General features: G+C 41.3%; 1 protein-coding gene across 5 annotated transcripts; it reads left to right on the forward strand.

Moving 5' to 3' along the window:
* Positions 1 to 2,230: 2,230 nt before the first annotated feature.
* TGDS (TDP-glucose 4,6-dehydratase) lies at positions 2,231 to 25,255 on the forward strand. 5 transcript variants are annotated; one of them, XR_004678870.1, is made up of 13 exons: positions 2,231 to 2,449; positions 4,649 to 4,715; positions 5,730 to 5,798; positions 7,181 to 7,271; positions 9,406 to 9,548; positions 10,011 to 10,109; positions 10,954 to 11,013; positions 12,211 to 12,254; positions 12,869 to 13,034; positions 14,611 to 14,669; positions 15,306 to 15,403; positions 22,648 to 22,849; positions 23,112 to 23,361. XR_004678870.1 is itself a non-coding variant. In XM_035003184.1 (12 exons), the coding sequence occupies exons 1-12, from the start codon at positions 2,364 to 2,366 to the stop codon at positions 24,836 to 24,838; spliced, it is 1,149 nt and encodes a 382-aa protein (XP_034859075.1). In that variant the 5' UTR covers positions 2,231 to 2,363; the 3' UTR covers positions 24,839 to 25,255. The 5 variants fall into 5 exon arrangements, 4 of the variants coding, with proteins under 4 accessions (XP_034859075.1, XP_034859076.1, XP_034859077.1 ...); XM_035003184.1 differs by lacking the exons at positions 22,648 to 22,849; positions 23,112 to 23,361 and adding an exon at positions 24,672 to 25,255; XM_035003185.1 differs by having other exon boundaries at positions 22,648 to 23,361.
* Positions 25,256 to 27,016: the final 1,761 nt, after the last annotated feature.

A 27,016-nucleotide genomic window follows, 5' to 3' on the forward strand; every position in this document is an offset into this window, starting at 1 on the left:
CGGCGGGAGGAGGGGGCGGGACCGGCGTCCCGGATCCGCCCCCGGGAGACTGACAACCTATGTGGCAGGCCCCTCCGCCACGAGCCCAGTACACCCACCAATCAGAGGCTGAAATGGGCGGGACGTGCGGAGGCGCGCGTCCCATCACTCCCCAGCCTGCTGGCTAGTTCCCGCCTTTTTTATGGAGACTCAGAGGGATGTTGCTTTAGGTTACGGAAAAAGCCTTGCCCTCCGTCGTCCCCGTGCGTGGTGCTACTGCGCATGCGTGGGGTCGCCCGCACGGCTCCCGAGGGCTTTCCGGGGTGGGGTTTGTAGGATTCAGGAAGAACTGAGGATCGCAGGATGGCCCCGGTTCTGATGAAGGGAGGAAAGCTCCCGCAAAGCCCGAGGTGCCTATGCAACCTACTGAACGTTTCCGCTTTACTGTCTCAAAGACACGTAACTGTACATGTACAAGTTTAACGCATGAATTCTCTTGGCACGTCTAACCGATTTTAACCTCTTAGGTTCCCTGTGTTCTTGAGTTTTATCGTCAGACAGCTGGGAAGTATAGCTTACATCCGTACATACAATCATCTCAATGATTCTGGGCGGCGATGGTAGGAAGGAGTTGTCAATGTCGATATCCAGACCATTATGGTATGATCTTACTTGTCCTGTGGCAAGTAACTTGCCACCAGTCTTAATTTTCTCCAGTTGGCCACACACAGCCCACCTCTACCCTAGAGCCACAGAAAGCTATGGGGAACGAAATTTGACTGCATCACTTCCTTCAAAGGTTTTTGATCGCCTGTAGTACACAAGCAGAACTCTTTAGAATATAGCTTTCAAGTCTCTCAAATTTCCATCTCGACTTTTTGGCTCCATCCTTACCGAGCCACGGTCAGTGCGCTGAACACTCCCAAGTTCTCCTCTCTGAGCCTGTAGCCCTTGCAGATCCATTGTATTTAAGAAGTGAGACTATTATTAGATTGTATGCAGTTTTTCATTATTACATATAAGCAGTGTATTGGTGAACATATTTGTGTTTTTCTGCAATTATCTATATTATGCATCATGGAATTTGGGAATCATAGGTTATGTGCATTTGACCTTTTCCTATATGTTACCCTTTTGCCCCTGAAAAAGGTTGTAACAAATGACATTTCCACATATACTGGGTATTCTCAGTCTTCTTATACTTTGCCAAACATTATATGAAAAAAGAGAAAAAAAAAAACCCAAGGTATTTATTTATCCATTCAACATTAACTGATCATTGATTCTGTGCCAGGCCTGGTCCCACGGCCTTGGGATTGTAGCAGGAAACAAAACAAAGCCCCTGCCCTCCCTAGCCAGTACTAATGAGTAGTTCAACATAAATGTTGATGACTGCTATGGAGAAAAAAGAAGGATAAAGTTGTTAGGCCGGGCTGGGGTAGAGCTTGCTATTTTAATTGGGGTGGTCAAGGAAGGACTCTCTACAAGGGTGACCTTCAATCTGAGAACTGAAGAAGTAAGGGTAGGGGCGTCTGGGTGGCTCAGTCGTTAAGCATTTGCCTTCGGCTCAGGTCATGATCCCAGGCTCCTGGGATGGAAGCCCACATCGGGCTCCCTGCTCTACGGGAAGCCGGCTTCTCCCTCTCTCTCCCACTCCTCCCCGCTTGTGTTCCCTCTCTCACCGTCTCTCTCTCTCTGTCAAATAAATAAATAAATAAAATCTTGGGGAAAAAAAAGAAGTAAGGGTGAAAACTAGGCAGACATCTCGGGAAAGGGGATGCAAGGAGTGACAGGCAAGCTGGGGCACAGTGAGTATGAGCGAGAATAGTTAAGGGTAGGCTCTAGGGACATCTTCACCATGATTGCCAGCAGCATGCATTGTCGGTAATAATATTAACAACAAAGGAGAAGGCATTTTGCAATTGCAACCTCCCATTTCCACACTTTGCAAGCAGAGAACTTCTGGAGTTAGCTCAACTGGTGAGTAATCTGTGGAGATGCTTTAGCAGTACAAGAATGAAAAGAAGGTAATCATTCATAACTCTGACCATCTGCGTATTAAGTAAAGCCCGATTTTATACTGGTGTCACTTGACACGAAAACGTTCCAGACCCCACTTCCCAGCCACCCCAATTACGCCTAGCGGGCCAGGTTTGGGCAGAGAAGAGATGCGCCTGCGCAGTAGCGCTGCGCCACCCGCGCACCCAAGGGCCCCGCCCAGCCCGCAAGTGGGCGGGGATAAGTCGGCCGGGCTCCGGAAGCTGCTGCCGCCTGCCCTACTGACGTGTCGGGGCAGCGAGACGCGTCGCGAAAAGTCGCGGTGGAACTTACCTGCGGCGTACAGATCTGGCGCTTTACGCTGCCAGGCACTGCTGAGCTGGGAGATGTCAGCTGCAGTCCGGACGGAGCCCTTGGGTCCTCCCAGCAGCTTTGCGAAGCGGCTCCTGGTGACCGGGGGTGCAGGTTTCATGTAGGTAACGGCGCCGCTGGCCGAGTAGTGGCTCCCCGGAAACCCCAACCTTTTCCTGAGCCTCTGCTTGCTCTTGGCAACTTGGAACCAGCTTGGGGGGGCGGTTCTGATACGGGGCGGGGGGGGGCCTCTTAACGCACGAACAGGATCAGCCTACCTTCTTCCCCCTCTCCCGGTCTGCGAAGACTTGGTTCCTTTGAAACTGCGACTTCTTTAAGACGCCTCCCAATCAAAACCAAGGTGCTGTGGTTCCATCTGCCCTCTCACCTGGCCCGGGATGCACCTGACACAATTCTGAGTGCCCCGACATTGCAGTAAGCTTCTCACCAACTGCCCCAGCCTCCATCCCGCCCCCTCCGTACACAGGCAGGCCTTGAACGTATAAGCGCCAAGAAACGAGTTTTGAATTGTAGTAGGACATTCATTTATGCAGAGGGCTTAAAAACAACAACAACAAAAAACTCTCTTTTGGTGCTTTGACCTGGATGAGATATGGGATGCCTCTTTCTCTCTCACACCCACATGCAATCAGTGAGCCCTCTTTCACTGCTTCCGAAGCGAACACTTCTCTCCCCTCCCCCTCCTCTTCTAGTCCTCATTACTGTCTTCTGTCTAGATTACTACTGTAGCTTCCTGATTGGTCATACTGCTTCCCCTCTTGTTCCCTTAAAGTCTGTTCTGCACAAAGAAGTCAGTGTTTGTTAAGTAAGTGCATAAGAGTTTTACCCCAGTGGTTCCTGTCAAACTTAGAATACAATCCAAACTCTTTAGCATATCTGGAAGACTCAGGTGTCCGGGCCCTACTTTTCCAACCTGATCTGCCATTCTGCCTCTTTGCTTTTCTGTACCTGCCACACTTAACCTTTTTGGAGTTCCTGGAACACACGAGGCCCATTCCTCCTGTCTTGAGGCCTTTGCACTTGCTTCCCCTTTGGTTAGAGTGCTTGCATCTCTCAGTTCGGATGGTTACTTAGATATCACGTCCTGGGACAGGCATTACCTGGCCATCCCATCTAAAATAGCCCCTTTCCCAACTAACACACTAATCACTACCTGAAGTCTGAAGTTATTTTGTGTATTAGTGTTTACTTGCTTATTGTCTGCATCCCCGCTGTAGAATGTCAACCGGATGAGGGCAGAGACTACTGTTCACTCAGCATCTATAAAAATGCCTGGCTTATTTTACAAAGGTCTTCAGTAGTTATTGAATGGACAAATGCACAGGTACCAACAGGAAACTCCCAATGTCTAGTGGAAGAGGAGCATGGGAATCACCTCCCCCATTAGCACCTTAAATCACCTCTTCAAATCTGACAATAACTTGGAGGAGGGTATCAGACAGGCAGGGTTTATCTAATGAGAAGAGGGGCATGGGCATAAAAGGGTGGTCCTTGTGTGAGAATGCTGGTCCCGGAAGGGCAAGTTCTAGAAAATGATGTGAAAGGGCCGTCAAAATACAAACTCTGAGTTCGTAATTTGGTCAAGGGCTGTCCTTGTTCCTGGGAGCCCAATGTTTTTGTGTCTATGAGAAAATCTGGTGGATCATCTCACTGACAGATGTCTCTGGTTCCACTTCAGGTCCTCGGAAAGCCAGGAGCCACTATGGCTTTCTAACTCAGGATGGCCTCAGCCATTATTAGCCTTGGAAACCTAGGTTTAATCTAGAACCTCCCAGAGGATTCTAGTTTACACGACCAAATTCTTGTACCAAGAGATAGCAATTGCAGTAGGGTTACTGTGAACATAGACAACTCCTATGCTCATACTAACTTAAGTTTTGCATAGTTATACCTACAGTGTCTTAAAAGGTATGTTACAGTTTCAGTCTATCTGTACTGACCACCACCCATTGTATTTATCCTGCTTTGCTCCCACACTCAAAGCACATGGACAAAATCATTTGGTTAAACTATTTTTTTTCCTTATACCTAGGACCAGTAAATTCTCTTTTCTACACAGTGCAAAGGGATATCGATATATCAGTACCGATTATTGATACTGTGAGAAAGTTAGTGAAAAGTGGGGGTGGGGAAGGAGTGTATTCAGTGTAGTTATGTTATTTCTGTTATTTTGCAGAAACTTAAAGGTATCTTTGAATGTTTCCTAATACTCAACAGGTTAAGGTAACATTTAAGAAATGTGAAGAATTTAGGGAAAAGGTTAAGTTTTCTACTAACACAATATACTTTTTTCTTAAAGCGCATCACATGTGATTGTCTCTTTAGTAGAAGATTATCCAAACTATATGATCATAAATCTAGACAAGGTGAGTTTTATAAAAATGAGCTTTATGCACTGACATTTATGTACATTTTTTTAAAGTATTAGAATCTTATCACGCTGATATTTTAATTTTTTATTTAGTCATTTTAACAACTTAGGGGCCTACATAGTCATGTGATCATGCTGTATTTAATCTTAGTCTTTTAAAAGTTTTTCATTATGATAGCCCATAAAGTAAAGGTTGTAAGTGCAGTATTTTTACCAAAAGAAAATCTTCAACCTAAATATTTAGTGTAATCTTGTGATTATTAACCTTTTTCCAGAGTTGGGATACTCTCATTATTTGATTTTATTATTTTATTATAACTTATAATTTATTATTTTATTAGAACTGCCACCTCTGGAAAATTACACATCTACTTCTTAAATTAAAACTAAAAAATTTAGCTTTGAGGATTTTTCTGTAATAATTGAAGTCTCCCTGGAGAGTCTGAAAGCCATGATTGGTAATCACTGGATTTTTTTACTTTAAACACAGATGCGATTAGTTACCTTAGTTTCATAAAATGTAATAGTAAAAATCTATAGACAGAATAATCTGTAGGTCTTATCAATTTTTGCCTGCCTTACTATCAGGGGCAGTAATTTTTTTCCCCCTTTGTATGGGGATTTACCAGCAATTAACTCGGGAAACAGTGTAATGAGTTATAATATGTATAACACAGGTGTAATTGTTTTCAAGTACTAATTCCTTTGCAGTAAGAAATGGTAAGCTTTTCTGGTGGCTGGGGGCAAATATGGGCAGAAAAATTTTTTAAAGGAGGGGTTTCTAAAAAGTAATTTTTTATTTTGAAAAGGTAACAAAATTGCATGGTTTTTGTTTTTTACTTTTTAAGATATCAGAGACTTCTTCTAAAAACACAAAGAACAAACACTTTAAGAAGACATGTTTTTATATTATGATCAGAACATCTACAGTCTTTAAAATATTTTATAGGAAAAACTATTATCACTTTTTGTGTTGTTTTCTCCCCCTCCCTCACTTAATTGTTTTAAGCTGGATTACTGTGCAAGCTTGAAGAATCTTGAAACCATTTCTAATAAACAAAACTACAAATTTATACAGGTATGAAACTTTTCTTATAATTATGTAATTATTATGGTGTGTCTCTAGCCATTCAGACATTTTATCTTTCTACTTCGCAAGCTTGTGTAATGTGGGCTTGGAAAGCATGCTTATTAAAGACCTTTTAATTTCCAGAAGTACCACGTGCTATAGAGAATACTGATTTTATTTATTTTTTATTTTTTTTAAAGATTTTATTTATTTATTTGAGAGAGAGAGAATGAGAGAGAGAGCACATGAGAGGGGGGAGGGTCAGAGGGAGGAGCAGACTCCCTGCAGAGCAGGGAGCCCGATGCAGGACTTGATCCTGGGACTCCAGGATCATGACCTGAGCCGAAGGCAGTCGCTTAACCAACTGAGCCACCCAGGCACCCGAGAATACTGATTTTAGATTAATACCACTATAAAGCTGCATGTGATATTTGGTGCCTTGGCAGATCTATGGGGAGGTGATTGAACTTTCGTGGTTTATGATTTTTAGGTCCTCACTAGCCTTAATGAGGCCTTGCTGGGATTTAAAGAGATTGGTATAAAGGGGACTGTTAATCAGGCCAGGCAACAGCCAAAAAGCCCAACATACAGCCCATGGGATGATCTTCTTCTATGAGGGTGGATTGATTGGCTCTGGAAGGCTGAGTCTTACTAGGCACTCTTAGAAGAGTCCAAAGTATAAACCAGAGAGCCAGGTCATTAAGTTGCAAAGGGAAATTTTAATGTCAGATGAAACTATTTAACTCATGATTTATGTTTTTCTTTAAAAAAGATAATCTATAAACTCTCTTTTTCACCACAAATTATAAAGAATATACTGAGCAAACATTTTATAATTCTACTCTTCTATATGAAAGTGTTTCTTTCAGTCACCAAAGAATTGTTGAGAATACATATTTTTAGAAGAATTAAATGTACATATAAAATCAAAAGTACTCATAAGTTCACTTAGTTGTGGTGAAACACATTTTTAAAAATGTCATTGTAATTGTTACACTTACTTTAAATATATTGCAATAATGGTTACCTCAAACTTTAAAAATATGTTTTAAAGGTTTCCTGTTAACATGAGCTTGGCAAGAATGTTATGGGAAAAAGCTAGCATGGTTCTTAGTCGTAGTTGGTGTTTGATAAAATACTGTTTTAGACACATTTGCAAAAAAGTATCTTGAATTGAATATCTTATATCCTAGGATGCTGGAGAAATACATCATTACTATACTTACTTGACTCCTTGGTTGGATTTTCAAGATATTCTCTATTAAAGCAGGGTGGTGGTGGTGGGGGATTAATTTTTTTCTTATCAGTGTTTGGGTTCATGTAGTAAAATAGTTATTACCAATGGGAGTGCTGAATGAAATTTTGCTTTTTCCTGTTTGCTTTTCATATAGGGTGACATATGTAATTCTCACTTCGTGAAACTGCTTTTTGAAACAGAAAAAATAGATATAGTACTACATTTTGCTGCACAAACACATGTAGGTAAGCATTGTTTTATGTTATAGTTACGAAGGGCATTTTTTTCCCCAGTGACTAATTAGCCTAAATCAAAGTCCAGTATTGAAGTCAAACAAGTAGGGGCTTAATATGTCTTTGAAAGAGCACATGCCATGCCCTACCAGGAAAACTGGGTGCTTTTCCAGGCACTTTTATTCATGTAGGTTGAAATATAACCTTGAATGCTATCTTAAAACTTTGAGTTTAACTAAATTCAATATAGTGATTACTTCTGGGGAGATGGGCCTTCAACTGTGTTTTTAATTTTTTTTTTTTTTAAAGCTGGGTCTTGTGTATACACGGTTGAACATTATATTATTATCCATACTGTTTTGTGCATCTGAGATATCTTCTAATTGTCTACCATTTTATATTGTGCAATATACCATACTTTCAGAAGAATTTAGAAGTAAAGCTAAATGAGTAATGATGATATGAATACCCATATAGCCATCACCTAAACAAAAGATAGAATGTTGCTGAATCCTCATTGGTAGTTAGTATATTATTGCCTTATTACCTGATTTTAAAATTATAATGTCCCTTGGTCTTCTCCACAGTATATTTAGGAGAGTATAACAGAATATTGAGATATTCCTCATTCCTTTTTATTTTCATATACTCCATTGCCTAGATGTACCACATTTGTGTTTGTTTCCTACATTTTGCTATTTAAATAGTAAGTACTGCAGTGGATGGCTTCGTGCCTGTGTCCTTTGTATATTTGTCAATTGATGTTGGGTAGGGGTTCCTAGAAGGAGGAATTCAGGGTAGATTAGTTTGCTAGGGCCGCCATAACAAAATACCACAGATTGAGGGCTTAAACAACAGAAAGTTAGTTCTTACCTTTCTGGAGGCTGGAAGTCCAAGCGCTGGCAGGGCCGGCTTCTCCTCAATCTTCTCTCCTTGGCTTGCAGATGGCCACTTTCTCACTGTGTCCTCACATAGTTTCCCCCTGCGCATCCCTAGTGTTTCTTTTTGGGTCAAAATTTCTTCTTTGAAGCATACCAGTCACGTTGGACTAGGGACCCGAATGACCTTATTTTTATTCAGTCACCTCTTTAAAGGCCCTATCTCCAAATACAGGCACATCCTGAGGTACTTGGGGTTAGGGCTCTATCATGAATTTGGGGGAACACAGTTCAGCCCGATAACCAGGCTTAAGGGATAAAAGCATATGTAATTTACCTAGATATTGAGAAATCTCCTTCCCTAGGGGTTGAAACGCATTGTATTCTTACTCCTAATGTATAAAGTATCTGCCCCCATAGCCTCACCAACAGAAGGTATTGTCAAATTTTAAAATTTTTTGCCAGTCTGATAGTTAAGGAGTGGTATGTATGAGTTTTCATTTTGGATTTTCCTTATTGTAATTGAGGCTGAGCATCTTAAGCTTAAGGACCTTTGTATTTCTTGTCTAAACTAGTTGTTTATGTCTCCTATCCAAAAGGGTTGTTCCTTTTTATTTTTTATAACTTCTTTATAGATTGAATATATTAGCCCTTTGTTTCTGATAAGTTCAAATATTTGTCCCAGTTTGTCATTTGTCTTTTTACTTTGTTTATAGATTTCCTGGTTGTTTGTTTTTTCTATGCAAGAGCTTTTACATAGTCAAACTGATCAGTTTTTTTTTTTTCCTTTTGTTTCTGGATTGTGAGCCATTTTTAGTAAAGTTCCCCTCATTCCCAGATTATAGAGAACCTATTCTTCAAAGTAAATTTATTTTAAAAATAATTTATCCAGCATTTATTGTGTTTTCAGCAATAACAGATTGATCTGAAAAGCCTTGCCGTCTATTAGGAGAAACTAGAAGTTTCAAGTTTTAAATTTAAGAATGTTTTAAATTTAGATGTATCATTTTTTTCTTTTTAGAATAAGAAAAAAGTGTTTCCTGCAAATTTAGCACTGATAGTTTTCTAGGTTGTAAGAATTTTCATGTACTTCATAATTTAGGCTTAAAGCAATCATAAGTAGCAATGTATTTTTGTTATTTTTTTAAACTATTGCAGTTGTGGTGAATGAAGAGAAGTGAATAGAGCTTTCCTTAAACCCGAGTCTACTGTTGGGTATTTGTTTTTTCCTTTGGATGGAATTGTTCAAGCTTTTTCTCTTTTTTTAGATCTTTCATTTGTACGCGCCTTTGAGTTTACGTATGTTAATGTCTATGGCACTCATGTTTTGGTAAGTGCTGCTCATGAAGCCAGAGTGGAGAAGTTTATTTACGTGAGCACAGATGAAGTATACGGAGGCAGTCTTGATAAGGTAAGCTCAGAAATGGTATGTTTCACCTACTTACCATGGACCACAATGCAAATCTGTCTTATTAAAACCTTTTGTGGGCTTTTTTCATCCCCTCATTATACACACTGAGGACTCCAAAATGTTCATATTGTGACGCAGGCCTTCAGGGTTCTGCATGTTCTGGCCTCCCTCTAGCTTTCCAGCTTCATCTCCTGTTTCTCTTCTCTAACACCAACCTCCTTTGGACACAGTTCTGTCCCAGGACCTTTGCACTTGTTGTTCTCTCTGCCTGCCTTATAGAGTTGTTGTGAATGCTGCTCTATAAAAAATGCTTAGAAAAATGCCAGGGACATAGTTGGGGTTCAGTAAATGTCTTCTAATGTGCAGTAATTAACATTTCAGGTTTCTAATATGTTTTCTGATTTTTCTGCTTAGAAACTGTGCATAATAGGTGTATTTTTTAATGCATCTTTTTAAAATTAGGAATTTGATGAATCTTCACCCAAACAACCTACAAATCCTTATGCATCATCTAAAGCAGCTGCTGAGTGTTTTGTACAGTCATACTGGGAACGATATAAAGTAAGAACTGATTTCAGAACTCCTTTTGAATCATTTTTCTTTTGACTTAGGTGATACAACTCCAAGTTAGCATTAGCCACATTCCATTTTTAGAGTTGAAGACATAGATTGAGGAGTTTATATATTAAGGAGTTTAAAATACTTATTTCCTATATTGTGTGGACAAAGTAGGACCTACTTCTTGTTCAGTTCACCACTTAAAGGAATAATTTATGTATATGTTTTCTACTTCAGTGGTACGTAGAGTATTACAGGTGTAGGGAAAAGCCCTCTTGGAATATCCTGATTCCCAGAATCCTGTGGGAGACAGTGGGGGCCAGATTCTGTGACCTGCCACATGCTCGTCTCTGCATGGTTCACCTCTCTTGGCTCCTCGTGAATGGGAGTTGACATTTTCTTGCCTTTTGTTTTCCATAGCACCGGCCCTTTTCCCTTTCGTAGTAGCTCTTTTTATTTGTAAGTGTTGGTGCATCAGGGAAAGACAACGTGAAGTTTCACATCTAACCAAACCTAAGGTCCAAGACGCAGTCTCTGAAATCATCGGGTAGACATTCCCTTAATTTCCTGCTATCAAACCTAACTAACCTGCCCCCATCTATATTCATCCTGCTCTTGTCCCAGGAAAGAAAATATTCCTTTTCCTTTTACGAGCCTCTGCCTTTCTCTGAATCCTATCTTCTCCCATATTTTCAGGAACCTTACATCAGAAAAAAATCCCTTCGCTTCTGTCCTTAAGGTGCGTGGAGTTACTTAGCTGCAGGTGTCCATCTTTTAGGACTGCCTATCTTCAGAAAATCATTACAATTGGACCTCTTATTGCATTAACATTGACTACTTTTTTAAGTTTCCAGCCGTCATCACGCGAAGCAGTAATGTTTACGGACCACATCAGTATCCAGAAAAGGTACATTTTGTGAATCCATGGTGTGTTTTTAGTGACTATAGCTCCTCATTATTTAAGATAATCTCTCTTCAGTTATTTGTCTGGAATAATTTCTGCTGTAATTGTACGTAATTATAAGCACTGTATAGGCCACACATGCAAATCTCATCAGGTTTAGAGTCTGAAGACCTGAGTTCAAGTCTCAACCTGACACCAGATGGCGTGACCTGAGGCCCTTGGAGCATCATCTTTGAATTGGGGGAAAATGAAAACACTCAGAAGGGATCTTTGAAGGGTCCAGTGAGATGATAATGCGGAAATGCCTGGTGCTCTTCACGGTTCTGAAGCACTATAGAGCATTCTGTCATGTTGCTGAAGACTCCTTCCTGGTTTGCAATCTAGAAATTTGAGAGCTAGTTAGAGAGTCCTGCGGGAAGCTTGTACAGAAATTTGTCTTCCCGTCTGCTGACTCACTGTTCCCCAGCTCCTCTTTACTGTTGCTGGCCTGAATGTCTTCCAGAAAGTAGTACAAGTAGTGAATAAAGAAATGTAGTTAAAAGGCCGAACCAACTGTGCAGTTGGTTCTGTTATCATTAAGCCTAATTGAAGTAACCATTACCTTCTGTGCCTAAAAATTTGGAGATAGGGTTTTTCACTTTCCAGCTCATTGCATTTATCTATTCGGCCAAAGAAAGGGGCCATGTCATGATCTCTTGGTCTTAATATCTACTTTGCTTAATTTGGGAAGTATCTTTCAGAGGTGCGTTGTAAGTTTAATAATATATCTCATCCTGTTTAACATGACTTTTCTTTGAGGTCAATGGCACTGGAATTTACTTCTTATTAATTTCACAAGCACTGATTGAATAGGTGCTGTATGCAAAGCAATAAATAAGATATGATTCCTGCCCTTATGAAATCAAAGGTGAGCGTTTGTGATGAGACCAAACTGTTCATGAAGACTTTTTCTGAATTTTTACACTATTTGTATCATTTTGTCTTTATGTTTGTCCAGCAGATATCTTGTTTTTGTGAAATAGGAAGCTATTTTAGAGTTCTCTCACTTATCAAAATTACAATAGCTTTTTTCTTGAACTGATAAGAATTAGAATTTACCTCTATGTATATTTCTTAATTTCTATTAATCTTAAGATGAGTTAGATTCATATTAATGAGTGAATTTCCAATGTCTGAAATGATATTTAAATATTCTTTTAGGTTATTCCAAAATTTATATCTTTACTACAACACAACAGGAAATGGTATGTTATTATTTACCTTTGTACCCATATGTTTTTCTGGTATGTGGATAGTATTCAGTGACAGCCTTTCTTGAAAATCATAGTCTTAAGAGTTGAAGGCCAGAGAATGGAATGTTTCAACAAATTTATGAATTCCTTCTACAATCAATGTGATGGTTCTTTAAATAATTACAATCTGTTACTCATCTTTATAATTTACTTAGATAACTTGAATTTTTTTTATAATTTCAATTCTTAAATAATGTATCCTAGAACTTTGAATTATCGCATTAAGATCTGACATCAGTCTTTATATAATTTTACTTTTCCAAAGGATTTATCTAATTCACAGAGCTATACATATTTCTTCAAGATGAATTTAAGGTAGAAAATTGATGAATAACTTATTTCTCAGGGGTCATTTATATGTTTGCAACTTACCCCCTGAGTGCTGTAGGAGGTTCGGTGGTCATTTAAAAATTACCGATAAAATTTAGAAAAGTCATGAGAATTTGTGTTTTCAGTAAGAGATTTCTAGGCTCCCCATGGGAATTGGCTTCTCTGGAGTTGTGTTACCCTGGTTGGGGAGAGCTTACTTTTTATACTTTATGATCCCTTTCATTTAATCTTTTTAGCTGCATTCATGGATCAGGGCTTCAAACAAGAAATTTCCTTTATGCGACTGATGTAGTAGAAGCATTTCTCACTGTCCTCAAGAAGGGGAAGCCAGGTGAAATTTACAACATCGGAACCAATTTTGAAATGTCAGTTCTCCAGCTTGCCAAAGAACTAATACAACTGGTATGTATATATTGCAAAAGGGTAGTGTTTTCAGAATTGTCATTAAATTAGTGGCACTAATCATTTAGTCAAAATCAGCAATTTACAATTTACTCAGTTGGAAAGTGAATGAGTAAAAAAATGAAAAGTACATGGAGATATGTCATTACTGGACGTTCTATCACTCATTTATAACAGCTTTTCAGGAAAATAACAATCCTAACACATTCAGTGTAGATATTCATTATAACAAATACCTCAATGTCAGAATACAAAACTGTGTGTGCTAATCTTAAGGATCGATGACCTGTAAGTAATTATAGTTGGGAGTGTATGTATGTATGAGTGAACATCAATTCTCAGTCTCAGGATTCAGTAGAAAGGGAGACTTGGTGTACTGAAATACTCTTCCTTTACACTGCTCTCAGAATACTTTGTACTCCAAACATGTGGGTTTTCCATACCAAGAAATTCTCAGAGACAAGCTGGGTGACCTCTTATTTAACTCAATTCTGACATTATCTGCCTGGAGACGGCTTCAGATCCCATAGGCTAAGGGCTTAGTCCTCCCAAGGACGATCCCCTGCTTCATGCGCCAACCACAAAACCTGTGCTTCTGACCACTGGCGATAGGGCAGAGGTGTTTAGCCAGAGTGACTCACAGAAGTCACACACACAACGACTCACTGGCTCATTGCAAAGGATAGAAGTCAGGAACAGCCAGAGGGAGGAGATGCCTGGGGCGAGGTATGAGAGAGGAGCGTGGATTGATCATGCACTCTGGGCTTGCCACCTTCCCAGTACCTGCATGTTTTCAGCAGCTCAGATGTTCTCCAAACCCCCTTGTTTTGTTTTTTTATGGAGACTTCATTAAGTAGTCATGATTGGTTAAATCATTGACCACTGGCTATGAATTCAACCTCCAGCCCTCAGAGCACAGGGTTGGTTCCCTTGGCAACCAGCCCCCATCCTTAGGGACTTTCCAAAATTCACTCATTAACATAAACTCTGGTGTGCTTAAAAGGGGCTTGTTATGAATAGCAAAAGACACTTTTATCTCTCATCACTTGGGAAATTCCAAGGGTTTAGGAACTTGGATAAAGACCAAATACATCCTTCATATCATAAATTACAGTATCATACTGACTAATAACCAAGAGTCAAAAAATTAATTTTCTCCCCTAGTTTATGCAGCGTGTATTCTGTGTGAGCTTCAGATGGAATGTGGGTTATAAAGCATGGAAAGTGTTACTAAAATGCTCTTCATTTTAGCTGTCTCCTCCACTTTGAAGGGGTTATTTTTCTTTTGTAAAGATTTATTTATTTATTTGAGAGAGAGAGAGATAGAGTGTGCGCATGGGCAGGGGAGGGGAGAGGAGAGGGAGAGAGAATCTTCAAGCTGACTCCGTGGGGCTCGATCTCACGACCCTGAGATCATGACTTGAGCCAAAATCAAGAGTTAGGTGTTAACAGAGGGCATCACTGAGGCACCCCAAGGGGTTGTTTTTCTTGTCTTTTTAATCAGCTATTGAATACCTTTGTTATTCTCTGGTCTTGTTTTGTAATTTTGACTCAAAAGCCTTCTCCATTTTGACAGATCAAAGAGACCAGTTCAGAGTCCGAAATGGAAAACTGGGTGGATTATGTTAATGATAGGTGAGTTACAAGTTAAAACATTGGGGAAAGGTTGTGAAATCTTAGATACTTATACAATTCTAAAATATATGGACTTAACCAGAAACTACTATTATTGCTCTTGAATTTTCAGCTAAAATACTTTTTCCTAATTATGTGTCAAAAGAATAAAGTGTAACATTATTGCCTACTAGCTGTGTGACTAAAGAAAGTTACTGACCTTTTCCAAGTCTGACGTCTCCTCGAATGTGAAATAGGGATAATAATGTCTTGTTAACAGAAGTATTTTAAGGTCTTATTTATAATGTATATAAAGTACCCAGGGTGTAGAACATAAGAGCCCTAATACATTTATGTGGATTTATTTATTCATTCATCAAACATTTAGGTATGAGGCACTGCATTCATACCCAGATCATGGCTGAAAGCAGAAAAGGGTGAGCGACGGAGAGGGTTAGGCCTCTGGGATTACAGATGCTTTTTTTTTTTAATATGTACTTTATTTTACAAATTTTCTATAAGTGTGTCATCAGGGAGAATTTTTTAAGAAAAAATTTGAATTATGGTAAAGATTCATGGACACACATTAGTTCTCTTAGTATTAAATTTGTAAATGTATATCCACAATGTCATTTTAAATCTGTTTTGTTTTCCGAGACCTACCAATGACATGAGATATCCAATGAAGTCAGAAAAAATACATGGCTTAGGATGGAGACCCAAAGTGCCTTGGAAAGAAGGAATAAAGAAAACAAGTATGTTATGCATTGATCCTTTTGGTGCGGGGGGAGAGGAGATTCAGAAAAATTTAAAGGGAACATAATTTACTTTTAGAACACTATAAATTCAGTAGAATGTCGTGATGCATCATTTTCACTTTTCAAGTTATTACATCTCATATATTTCCAGCAATAGTAACATATCTCCTAAGCATCTTGAATTTCACACCCAGACTTCTGCTTAGGCTTCCTGTGTCTTATCAGCATTTGTCAGAAACCTAGTTCATTGATACTTAGGTGCAAATTTTTCACTTTTTTCACATCCTTTAAAGGTGTGAGTTTTAATGTCACAAGTGTCTTATTATTATTCCATCTTCCTTTCTTTCTTGGTAATATGTAAAATAATGGTCCATTTTGAGGTCAGTGGCATCTTAGATTTGATGAGATATCGACAGTTGCAATCTTTGAGTGTCTTAAGTCTTTATATTGAAACAAACAAAATTTAGTATGTGCAGAAATAGCCATTAAAATGAGCATATATAAAATCTGTATATATGTTAAAGTTTTGTTTAAAAATGTATTTATGAGAAAAGATAAACTCACATGTAGAAAAGAAGTGTTCATTTAGAGCTTGACACAGAGTAGATGTGTTGAATTTTTAAAAGCCAATTCAAAGATAATTTATCATTTTTTAACTAAAAAAACACTTTACTGGTAGTATAGCCACATAAACTAATTTTACATATTACCAGAAGGAAGATCACACCATCTCATTATGCCTGTAATGTAGTATTGCTGCATTTACATGAGCAAAACATTGCATTTTTTTCTGTAACTTTAAAACCAGTGCAAATGACTTATCTCTGTCCCTGAATTTCTTAGAATGTCTTAAACACTTACACCAGCAAATTCAGCACTGAAGGACTTTTGAAGTTAAAAAGAAAACAATAATTGATTTTTAAATCTAAGTTTTCGGGTATTAAAACATCTTGTGATCAATGACATTGGTTAGTTCGGAATCAAATTGTTTTCTTCGTGAGGCATCCCTTTGGCAAGACTGATTCTTACTTAAATTAAGAATCTAAGTAAAATTAGCTGAGTAGCTGATGGGCAGGATTTTTCTTACTTAGCAAGAACCCAGTAAATATTGGTTAACTGGTGTTTAGTGTTTTATTTTTTATTTTCGTCTTTTGTTTTTTTCCTACCAGTTGACTGGTACAGAGAGAATTTTCACAATTGGAAGAATGCAGAAAAAGCATTAGAACCCTTTCCAGTACAACCACCGTTTGTATAGAAAGGACAGTTTTCAGAGAAATTATCCTACCTCAACAAGCGATATGAAATCAAGTGACCAGATGAAGTGTCCTCTTCAGATGGAATTAGATTTGTGACTTTTGCATAAAATTCAAATGCAAAAATGCCTCAATATTTAGAATTGTTTTAGTATTGCCATATGAGTTAAATATCAAGATTCTTTCAGAAACCTTCTCTCCTGAAAGTCTGGAACCGGTAGGCCTAGAAAGACCTGTCTGTAGAAGGGGGGCCAGGAAGGAGGAATCTCGTGGTTCTGAGAACCAGGATGGGAAACAGCTCTGCATGGATGACAGCCTTGGCTGGCACTGAACTCAGCTTCCCAGCCTCTCCCACTGCCCAGAAAGTCTCAAGTTTTCATTTTTAGGCAATATAGGATGAGCCATATGCCCGCATTCATCTTTTTTTAAAGATCTGATGTGCTATAATTGTTTTAAAATGGGAACAATGGACGAGTATTTAGCACTTTTTAACTTTTGATAATTTTGTAATATTAAGTTAAATGTTTTTTAAAAGAAGGATGTAGTTTTTATATTTTCGAAATCAGTTGTTGAACTATATATAAGTAACAGCGTATGAGAGAAGTTTTATCATGTATTTACCATTTAAAATGATTTTATTTATAAAAGTATCAATATTTTAATGTATTTAATGTAGAATGTGGCTTTATTTTTAGTAAGGTATGTTTTTATTTTGCTGTAGAAAAAATTTTATATTACTTGATTAAATATTTTTAATTCCTCTGTCTCCTAACGACTTGAAGATGACTTGAAAAAGCAACTGACTGGATATTGCATTGAGAAAGGGAAAGGAGTCCAAGACTGCCCAGCTTTCTGGCTTCAGGGCATGAATGATGGCTTGTTTCCTCTGTGGAGTGGGTAGCAAGGTCATTAACTCGGAAGTGGTTAAAGGAGGGGGATAAGAGTGGAGTAAGGGCCTTGAGGAGGTGGAGATCAAGAAAAGAATAAGCAGATCCAAAGTTAATAAGAGGATTTGCGAAACAGGAGTGAAACACAAACTGAAGTTGAACATTGTAGTTCCAGAATTCTGAGATGTGTAAAAGTAGATTGATCCAGAGGTGGGCATAGTCGGAGTCAGGAGGGACGGAGGGAGCAGAGGGCTGAGAGTGAGAATGACTGAAGTGATGCCCACTGGTCCTAGTTGTGTAGGAAAGAAAGCGCTTCTTGGGGGTGGCTGGTAGCTAGAAGAAATGGAGCGGGGAATGGGCACAAGGGCGTGGAGGTGAGAGCTTGGAGAGGCAAGGAAGTTATAGGTAGAAAATGGGACCAACTGAAAGCAAATGGTCTTTGGTGAACTTCGGTCATTGAGGGTAGATGACAAAATAAAAACACTTTCTCTGTGTCTTTTTTGGCACATATTTTTGTGTACACTTTTATTTCAGACTTCAATATACTCAATATAGCTTAACCTTTATCTAGTCTCAGGAGATGACCTTGGCAAGCATTAGGAACACAATGATAAACCAGTTAAAAAAAACCTTTATGCAAAAAGTGTAAAAAAAATGAATGTTCTACATCATATGTCATCAGAGAAGTACAGATTAAAACAAAGATTAGATACCTATTAGAATGGCCGAAATCTGGAACACTGACAACACCAAATGCTGATAAGGATGTGGAGCAACAGGAACTCTCGTACATTGCTGGTGGGAATGCAAAATGGTACAACCACTTTGGAAGACAGTTTGGCAGTTTTCTTACAAAACTAAATGTACCCTTACCATGTGATCCAGCAATCGCACCCCTTGGCATTTACCCAAAGGAGTTGAAACTTACGTCCACACAAAAACCTGCAGATGTTTACATTAACTTTATTTGTTGTTGTCCAAACTTGGGAGCAACCCAGATGTCCTTCAGTAGGTAAATGGATAAATAAACTGGTGCATCCAAATTATATGAACTGTCAAGCCATGAAAGGACCCAGAGGAAGCTTACCTGCCTATTATTAAGTGAAAGAAGCCAATCTGAAGGGAATGTGCAGAAACATGCTCAAATTTAACACCTGTAATGATAAAAGAAGAAGCAGGATTGGGCAGGATGATGGTGCTGCCTAAGGCTTTGCAGGCAGGAAGGGCAAATCCATACAGAAAAAGTATCGTGAGAATAGACCACTGGCCCTTTCAGGCTGGAAAGTGCCTGATGGAGTTAACTTACCACCAAGTAACTGGTTGGTTTCTTCAAGGAATAGTGTCCTATTGGGAGCTCAGCCTTTGTTGCCAGCAGGTTGGGTGTGTGGCAGTGGCAGCAGCTAGATTGGCCTTGGTAAGTGAGAGTCCGTGCTGGGGGCCCAAGAGTAGGTTCCATCTCTACATCTATGGTGAGTCCATTCCTATGCCCACTGTGGCAGTTCTGGGGTAGTTGATGGTGAAGGCTAGCCAAAGTCAATTAACCTACTCATTTTGTCTACCTGATAGTTAAGTGCCTCTTGCACGGTGGTTGCTTTCTAGTGGGCATCAACGTGTGACACCTGGATCTTCACACTCCCCAGCCAACCCCATGTGGCCATTCACACACCTCCAAGCATGCCTTCTTATCTCTGCATCTCTAGTCTTTTTCCTTCCAAGTTTCCGAAGTGGCTAACCAGGCCATTCACTGCTGCCTATGCATTCATACATTTCTCACCTCAGGTCACTTCTATACAAAGTGCAGGAGCAAGTACACTGCTCATAGCTCTGCTGTTTGACAGATTTCTCCTTTGCGCATTCTTTTAATGTCACCCCTGTGTGGTTTTTTGTTTTTTGTTTTTTTAAAGATTTTATTTATTTATTTGAGAGAGAGAATGAGATAGAGCATGAGAGGGGGGAGGGTCAGAGGGAGAAGCAGACTTCCTGCTGAGCAGGGAGCCCGATGCGGGACTCGATCCCAGGACTCCAGGATCATGACCTGAGCCGAAGGCAGTCGTTTAACCAACTGAGCCACCCAGGCGCCCCACCCCTGTGTGGTTTTAATGCAGCCCCCATCTATTTGTGGCTTGTACATTACAAGCCAACTGGTCTAGAACGTTGGGTTTTTTCCTCCCCTTTCAGTGGGTTGTCCGGGCCCTTTCACGAGGCCCCAGGTATAAGCTGAGAGGTAGAACCAAGCTGGTGACATCAGAGTCTAGCCTACCTGCTCCTGCAGCTTACTGGTGCCCTCTGATTGCACGCAGGCTCAATCCCAATGGGCCATTTTCATCTTACCATGGACTGCTACTGGGCCCACCTGACTCGATGGCTAGTTGGGTGCCTGAGTTTCTCAGGGCTGCCGTAACAAAATACCACAGACCGGGTGGCTTAAACAACAAATTTATTTTCTCGTACTTCTGGAGGCTGGATGTCGGAGATCAAGTTGTTGGCAGGGATGGTTTCTTCTGGAGCCTCTCTGCTTGGCTTGTGGATAGCCACCTTCACCCTGTCTTCATGTGGTCATCTCTCTGTGCATGCTCATGTCTGTGTCTAAATTCACTCTTCTTATAAGAACAGTGCTCGCCCCAGTGTGATCAGGATTGGATTGGATTGGATTAGCCCCACCCCCAGACCTCATTTTAATTTAAGTTTCTCTTTAACAACGTTATTTCCAAATACATTCTGAGGTATTAGAAGTTAGGACTCCAACATATGAATTGGGGAGGAGGGAGAACTCAATTCAGTCCATAACAGTGAGTCCAAAAGAACCCAGCATGTAATGGACAGTTCTGGAAACATGGTCACTTGATGTCAAGCATTCTGTCCAGTAACCTGCCAGGAGCTGTTTTCTAAAATCATAAAATTCTCCACCGTTCCCCCCAGAACCCTAGGTACCTGCACTGTGATTCTCCCACTGGGGCTTCCCATAAAATGTATGCTGCATCTCTGTCTATGACTGACACCTCCACTACCACAGGGCCTGCCAGAGCAGATGGCCCAAGTGGCGGGGGTACTTGCCCCCCAGCTTGGCCCTGCTGCAGGGCCCTCTCCCTGCCCCAGACAGCCTCCGTGTCACTCAGTTTATGGGCTGGAGCATTATCCCTACATGTGGAATGTGTTGCCTCCGGAATCCATAGAGGCCTCCCAGCCACTGTGCTTCCTTCTCTGTGGAAAAGCAATTTGATTTTCATCACTGGACTCCTAAGAATTTACTGAAATGGCAAGTCCTGAATATTCATGGGGTTTATCTTCCACCTTCTAGGCTGCATGTGCATTACCAAAGCCAGCTGTGTGCTAACCCCTCCTGCTAATCCTGCCTGATCAGCATGATGCCATCAGTTTAATAGATCAATGTGACATTCTTTTTTTTTTTTTTTAAGATTTTATTTATTTGTTTGACAGAGAGAGACACAGCGAGAGAGGGAACACAAGCAGGGGGAGTGGGAAAAGGAGAAGCAGGCTTTCCTTGGAGCAGGGAGCCCGATGCGGGGCTCGATCCCAGGACCCCGGGATCATGACCTGAGCCGAAGGCAGATGCCTAATGACTGAGCCCCCCAGGCACCCCTCAGTGTGACATTCTGCATGATGGTCAGAAGACCCAAGTCTCTTCAGAGAGCAGAACCAGTAACCTAGCCCTGGGGCAAAACCGTGAATGCACCTGGTTTCTGATGTTCTTTTTTGATTGAAATAGAAAAGAACACATTCACCAGATCCATGGCTGGATACTATGTTCCAGGGAACTTGTAATCTGCTCTAGCAAAAGAGATGCCGCAGGGCACGGCTGCTGCCGTGGGCGCCACTACTTGATGGAGGCGGCAACTGCCTGTGGCCATTCTCCAGCATCCAGCCAGATTGGTGAATTAAATGGTGACTTGATGGGGACCCGGCCCTGCGTCCTTGCGACCCTTTAGGGTGGTGCTCATCTTCATGGGCTCCTCCAAGTTGTGATTTTTTTTTTTTTTTTAAAGATTTTATTTATTGGGCGCCTGGGTGGCTCAGTTGGTTAAGCGACTGCCTTCGGCTCAGGTCATGATCCTGGAGTCCCTGGATCGAGTCCCGCATCGGGCTCCCTGCTCGGCAGGGAGTCTGCTTCTCCCTCTGACCCTCCCCCCTCTCGTGTGCTCTCTCTCTCTCATTCTCTCTCTCAAATAAATAAATAAAATCTTAAAAAAAAAAAAAGATTTTATTTATTTGAGAGAGAGAGAGAGAGAGAGAGAGAGTGCAAGCGGGAGGAGGGAGAGGGACAAGCAGATTGCGAGCTGAGCGCAGAGCCTGATGTGGGGCTCCATCCCATGACCCGAAATCAAGAGTTGGAAGCTCAACCGACTGAGCCACCCACGTGCCCTGCGATTTTGTTTTTGATTTACTATCTCCCCTAAAGGAGGAGTTCAGGCTGTTAGGAAAAACCTGGGCCCCTGGCACTCAGGATAGGAATATCTGGGTGGATACCCATAAAGATTTTGACTCTTCGAAGTTTTTTAACTGTAAAGTTCTGAGTTTGGTCTTAGGTTTTTTTCTTTTCTCCTGTTTTAAGAAATAGGGCCCCCACACTTAACTGCCACTTGTTCGTTAACTGCCCTCAGCTTTTCTTCACCCGCTGTGGGGCATCCATGTGACTCAGGAACAACCAGCAAATTCCATGGTCCTCATATGACTTGCTCCCTGAACTTTTCAAATGCCTGAATTTTTGCAAGTTTTGGCATTGGGGTTGCCACTTTGCTCGTGTGCCCCACGCCCCACTCAGGATGGCATTCTCGTGACCAGCCAGGCCAACAAACCTAACTTACCACCTGCTTTGTTGCACCAACTCTTGGGACCATCTGTGTCAGTTGGATCCTCTGGGGAGTGGTGACTGAGACAGAGGTAGGGGTGCAAGCAGTTGATTGTAGGAGGGGGAATGCTTGTGAAAGATGTGCAAGGGAGGATGCTTATCTGGGCAGGAGGGATCCCCAGGCTGCAGTGCAGGTCAGACAGCTGCAGAAAGGAAGGGGAGGGGAAGCGTGGGCCGGGAGAGCCTAAGCCCACGATGTAGATCTGCCCAAACAAACCCCAGCCAACTCCACAGGGAGCCCCAGAGCAAAGACGGCTTGGCAGAGAAGTCTCAAACTGGGCAAAAATGCCGGATACCCCGTTGTGCTCAGTCGTTGGCTGGCGGCTGCGCTGAAAGAACTGAGGTGGATCCTGACGACTCTGCAGACAGGGGCTGTCCGCTAACTGTGCTCGCCGCAGCTGGATGACAAGCTCCATCTTGAAGGGAAATGCAAGTGGTGAGACCTCCATAGCCCCTGCTGGGCTGTCTGCCATGGGGAAGGGGTCTTGGGGCTTATCAGCTCCCTGCACAGACTTCCAACCAAACCACTTGCTTTTCAGCCAGTGCCTTGCCCTCTCCCCCTCCTTCCCCCCCGCTACCGTGCCCACCTTCCATGGCTCCTGGTACTCTGGGGACCTTTAGTGAGGTCTGCCAGCCCAACCTAGAGGTTCTGAGAAAACTTTCTGCAGATGACATTTGCGTTGTGCTGTGTTTTAAAGGATGAACCACAGTCAGTAGAGGAAACTGAGGAGGATCCCAGGCAGAAGGGCCAGCCCTGTGGAAACACCAAGCCGTGAACGATATTGTGTGTTCCCGGAACAGAGGTCCTCAGCAGTGCTCTCGCACAGATGTTCTCACAATGTGTCTCTAGTCCATGAGCGACATCAAAAACTGTAATGCGATACCACTTAGTACCTTTTAGGATGGCTATTATTTGAAAAAGCAGAAAATAATAAATAAATAATAAACATTATAAATAAATAAAAAATAAAATAAATAATAAACATTATAAATAAATAAAATAATAAATAAAATAAATAAATAAAACATTATAAATAAATAAAATAATAAATAAAATAAATAAAATAAAAATAAATAAAAAAACATTGGTAAGGATGCGGAGAAACTGGAACCCTGGTGCGTTGCTGGTGGGAATGTAAAATGGTGCAGCGACTGTGGAAGACAGGATGGCAAGTCCTCAAAAAGTTAGACATTGAATTACCAGATGACCCAGCAGTTCCCCTTCTAGGTATGTGCCTGAAAGAGTGGAAAGGAGGGGTTCAAACAGATTCTTGCACACCAACACTCATAGCATTATTCACAGTAGTCAGAAGTGGAAACAACCCAAATGTACATCTTTAGATGAGTGGACAAGTAAGGTGTGGTATACACAAATGATGGAATGGTAGAATTCCACTTATACGAGGTACCTACAAATAGACAAATTCATAGACACAAAGTAAAATAGAGGTTTACAAGGAGCGAGGGGAAGGGGAGATGGGGGTGAAATCATTTAATGCCTCAAAGTTTCTGTTTGGAGGGTGAAAAAGCTCTGAAAGTGCATAATAGTCATGGCTACCCAACATTGAATGCACTTCATGTCGTTGAATTGTATGCTTAAAAGTAGTTAATGATGGTAAATTGTATGTTGTGTATATTTTGCCACAATAATAATTATTTAAAAATGTGTCCCCCAGACCAACAGCATCTCTAGCACTTATTACAAATGCCAGTTCCTGGACCCCACCCCAGACTTACAGAATCTGAAACTCTGGCTGGGGCACCCCCATATTTGAGCCCCACTGCTCTCCAACGTGAGAGGGGAAGTGAAGCTAGAGGGGAAAATAGGGGCCAGGGCCAGGTCCTCGAAGGCCTTGTGTACCCCAAAAAAGTGCTTGGACCTCTTCCTGCCGACAGAGAGCTCACTTGAGATTTTAAGGAAGAAATTGACATTGTTAGATTTGTGGGACTAAGCTTTTTCCCGATTTCAAAAGTAATGTGTGCTCATTGCAGAAAGCTTGGAAAGCTAAATCAATAAAAAAAGAAAATCACACTTGATCTACCATTGGGAGATAACCCCTGTTAATATTTAGATGTATATTCTTCGTTTCTTGGAGCATATATACACATTAAAAAAACAACAACAATATGGGATCATAATGGAGACATACTGTTTTGGAGTCTGCTTTTTTTTACACTAAGCAATATATCATGAATGTTTTTACATGTTATGAGATCTTTTGCCATTTTTATTGACTGCAGAATTACGTTTTTGATAGCTTATTCTGGCAACAGTATGGAAGATGAATTTGAGATTCTGGCAAGATTGAGCTCCTGCAGGGATCCGAGTTATGAAGTTGTTGCAATAAATCAGGCTGGTGATGATAAGGCGGAAAGCACCGCACTGCGAACAGGTGGTGTCGAGACAGACGGCAGAACTCTTTAGATCAAAAAAAAAAAAAAAAAGTGATTGATTATGCAGGGGGGTGCACTTTCTTGGGTGATATTTTAAGGTTTTGGATGTTAAATTGTTAAGAGAATGATAAATTACATTTGGGGGAGATGTTAAGATGTAGAGATCCGTGGGACGCCCGAGCAGAGATACCTAACTAACTGGCCAACGTGCAGATCTAGAGCTCAAATTGCTGGGCACGGTTCAAGATCTACAGATACATATTTAGGAGTTAAATGGCTATTAAAGCCCTGAGAGTGGATTAAATCTTCCCAAGGAGGGCACACAGAATGGCCAGGTGGGCAACACTGATTCACAGACAAGCCATGAGAAACACCAAGGTCTAAGTCATAGGTAGAGGAGCCAAGGAGAACATTTAGAAGGGATTATTTAAAAGAAAAGAAAAGAAAAAAGTCAGAGGAGGGGAAGAGAACAGGAGAAGTAATACCACAGAAAGCAAAGGGTTCAACATTCAATGATAAGCAGCGGTCCGGCTGGAGTTCAGCAAGGCAAAGACTTTTAACAGTGTCTGTTTTGGCAATGTGTCGGCAAATTTTCTAGTCATTTTAGTGTAGTGCTGTGGGGAAGGAGAGCCTCTGGATAATAAAAGTTGAGTAGTGATTAGGGATCAAAGATAGGAGACATGAAATTTAGACCAGTTTTTCAAAGAGCTGAGAAAAGTCAAGAAATGGCTAGCTCTATGGAGGATGCAGGGTCATGGAAGGTGCGCTTTAAAAATATATTTGTTCTAGAGGGGAGGGGGTGGGGGGATGGGTTAGCCTGGTGATTGGTATTAAAGGGGGTACGTATTGAATGGAGCACTGGGTGTTATACGCAAACAATAAATCATGGAACACTACATCAAAAACTAGTGATGTAATGTATGGTGATTAACAATATAATAAAATAAAATTTAAAAAAATATATTTATATTTTTGGTCTTTGTCCCAGGCTCTCGGCACAGCTCCTAAAACCTTAGGAATTTCCTGAGTGATAGGAGTGTCTTTGTTATTCATAATGAGCAGCTTCAGATCACAAGGGAGTTCATACTAATGAGGTGACTTGGGGTTGGGGCCCCAAGATAGCCTCAGGACAGGGCTGGTCACCAGAAAGATCAAGTAATTAGGGAATGGGATCTTTCAGCCCCACCCGCCAACCTGGGCAAGGGGCCAACGGCCTGGAGATCAAGCTCTATAAAAAACTCTTGAACCAGGAGATTTGCTGAGCTTCCAGGTTGACGATCTCGGAGTTGCTGGGAGAGGTTGCAGCCGGGGAGGGTGTGGGGAGCTCTGCACTCCTTATCCCACATCTTGCCCTGTCCATCTCTTCCATCTGGCTGTTCCTGGGTTGTATGCTTTATGATAAACTGGTTAATTGTCAGTCAAGTGTTGCCCTGAGTTCTGTGAGCTATGCTAACAAATTATGAGGCCCCACAAAGGTATCATGGGAACCTGCAAATTAGAGCCAACTGGTCAGAAGCAGAGGGAACATACTGGACTTGCCAGGGGTGTCTGAAGTCGGGCAGTCTGGTGAGACTGAGCTCTAGTCGGGAGTGAATCCTGCGGGATCTGATGGCCACTCCAGTTGGATAATGTCAATGGAACTGCATTGTTGGACGCCCAGCTGGTGTCCACAGAGATCTGAAAAACTGCTTGGTGTGGGAAAAACCCACACATTTGGGGGCCAGAAGTCTGAGTGTGGTAATAATAGAGAGTAGAGGAGGCAATCTAGTTTTTCTTCCAGAAGGGTTTTCAGAAGCTGCTCTATTTTGTTTTTAGCACCAAAGGGACTTCTAAGCTATTCTAAACTGCAGCCTGGGCAGCAGAGGAGGAGAGATTGATGATCAGGGGTGGGTAATTACTGGGGGCAGTGTCTGAGGACATGGGCACCATGGGGAAGGACTAGCTTGGGGGGGGGGATGGGATCGGTGGTGTCCAGCTCATCCTCCTAGACCAATAAAAGCAGGAGTTGAGAAGAGTTTGGATATAGAGACATGAGGGAAGGAACGTGAGGGACATCACCGTGGCCTCAGTCTCTACTTGAGAGTAATGGGGGAAAGAGCTGAAGAGCGAAGTGGGGGTTTTGAAAAGACTCAGGGGCACGTGAGGGCAGGTTCTCTGCCACTGCCAATGTGAGGGCACAGCCAAGTCAAGGCCATGAATCCCCAGTGGC

The sequence above is a fragment of the Mirounga leonina genome, unplaced genomic scaffold, assembly GCF_011800145.1.
Source record: "Mirounga leonina isolate KUSES-001 unplaced genomic scaffold, KU_Mleo_1.0 Mir_127, whole genome shotgun sequence".
NCBI classification, from domain to species: domain Eukaryota; kingdom Metazoa; phylum Chordata; class Mammalia; order Carnivora; family Phocidae; genus Mirounga; species Mirounga leonina.

Coding starts and splice junctions, on each gene's coding strand:
- TGDS (XM_035003184.1), top strand. CDS start 2,364: ATGTCAGCTGCAGTCCGGACGGAGCCCTTGGGTCCTCCCAGCAGCTTT. Junction 5,799..7,180: donor AAAACTACAAATTTATACAG/GTATGAAACTTT, acceptor CTTTTCATATAG/GGTGACATATGTAATTCTCA. Junction 9,549..10,010: donor ACGGAGGCAGTCTTGATAAG/GTAAGCTCAGAA, acceptor TTTTAAAATTAG/GAATTTGATGAATCTTCACC.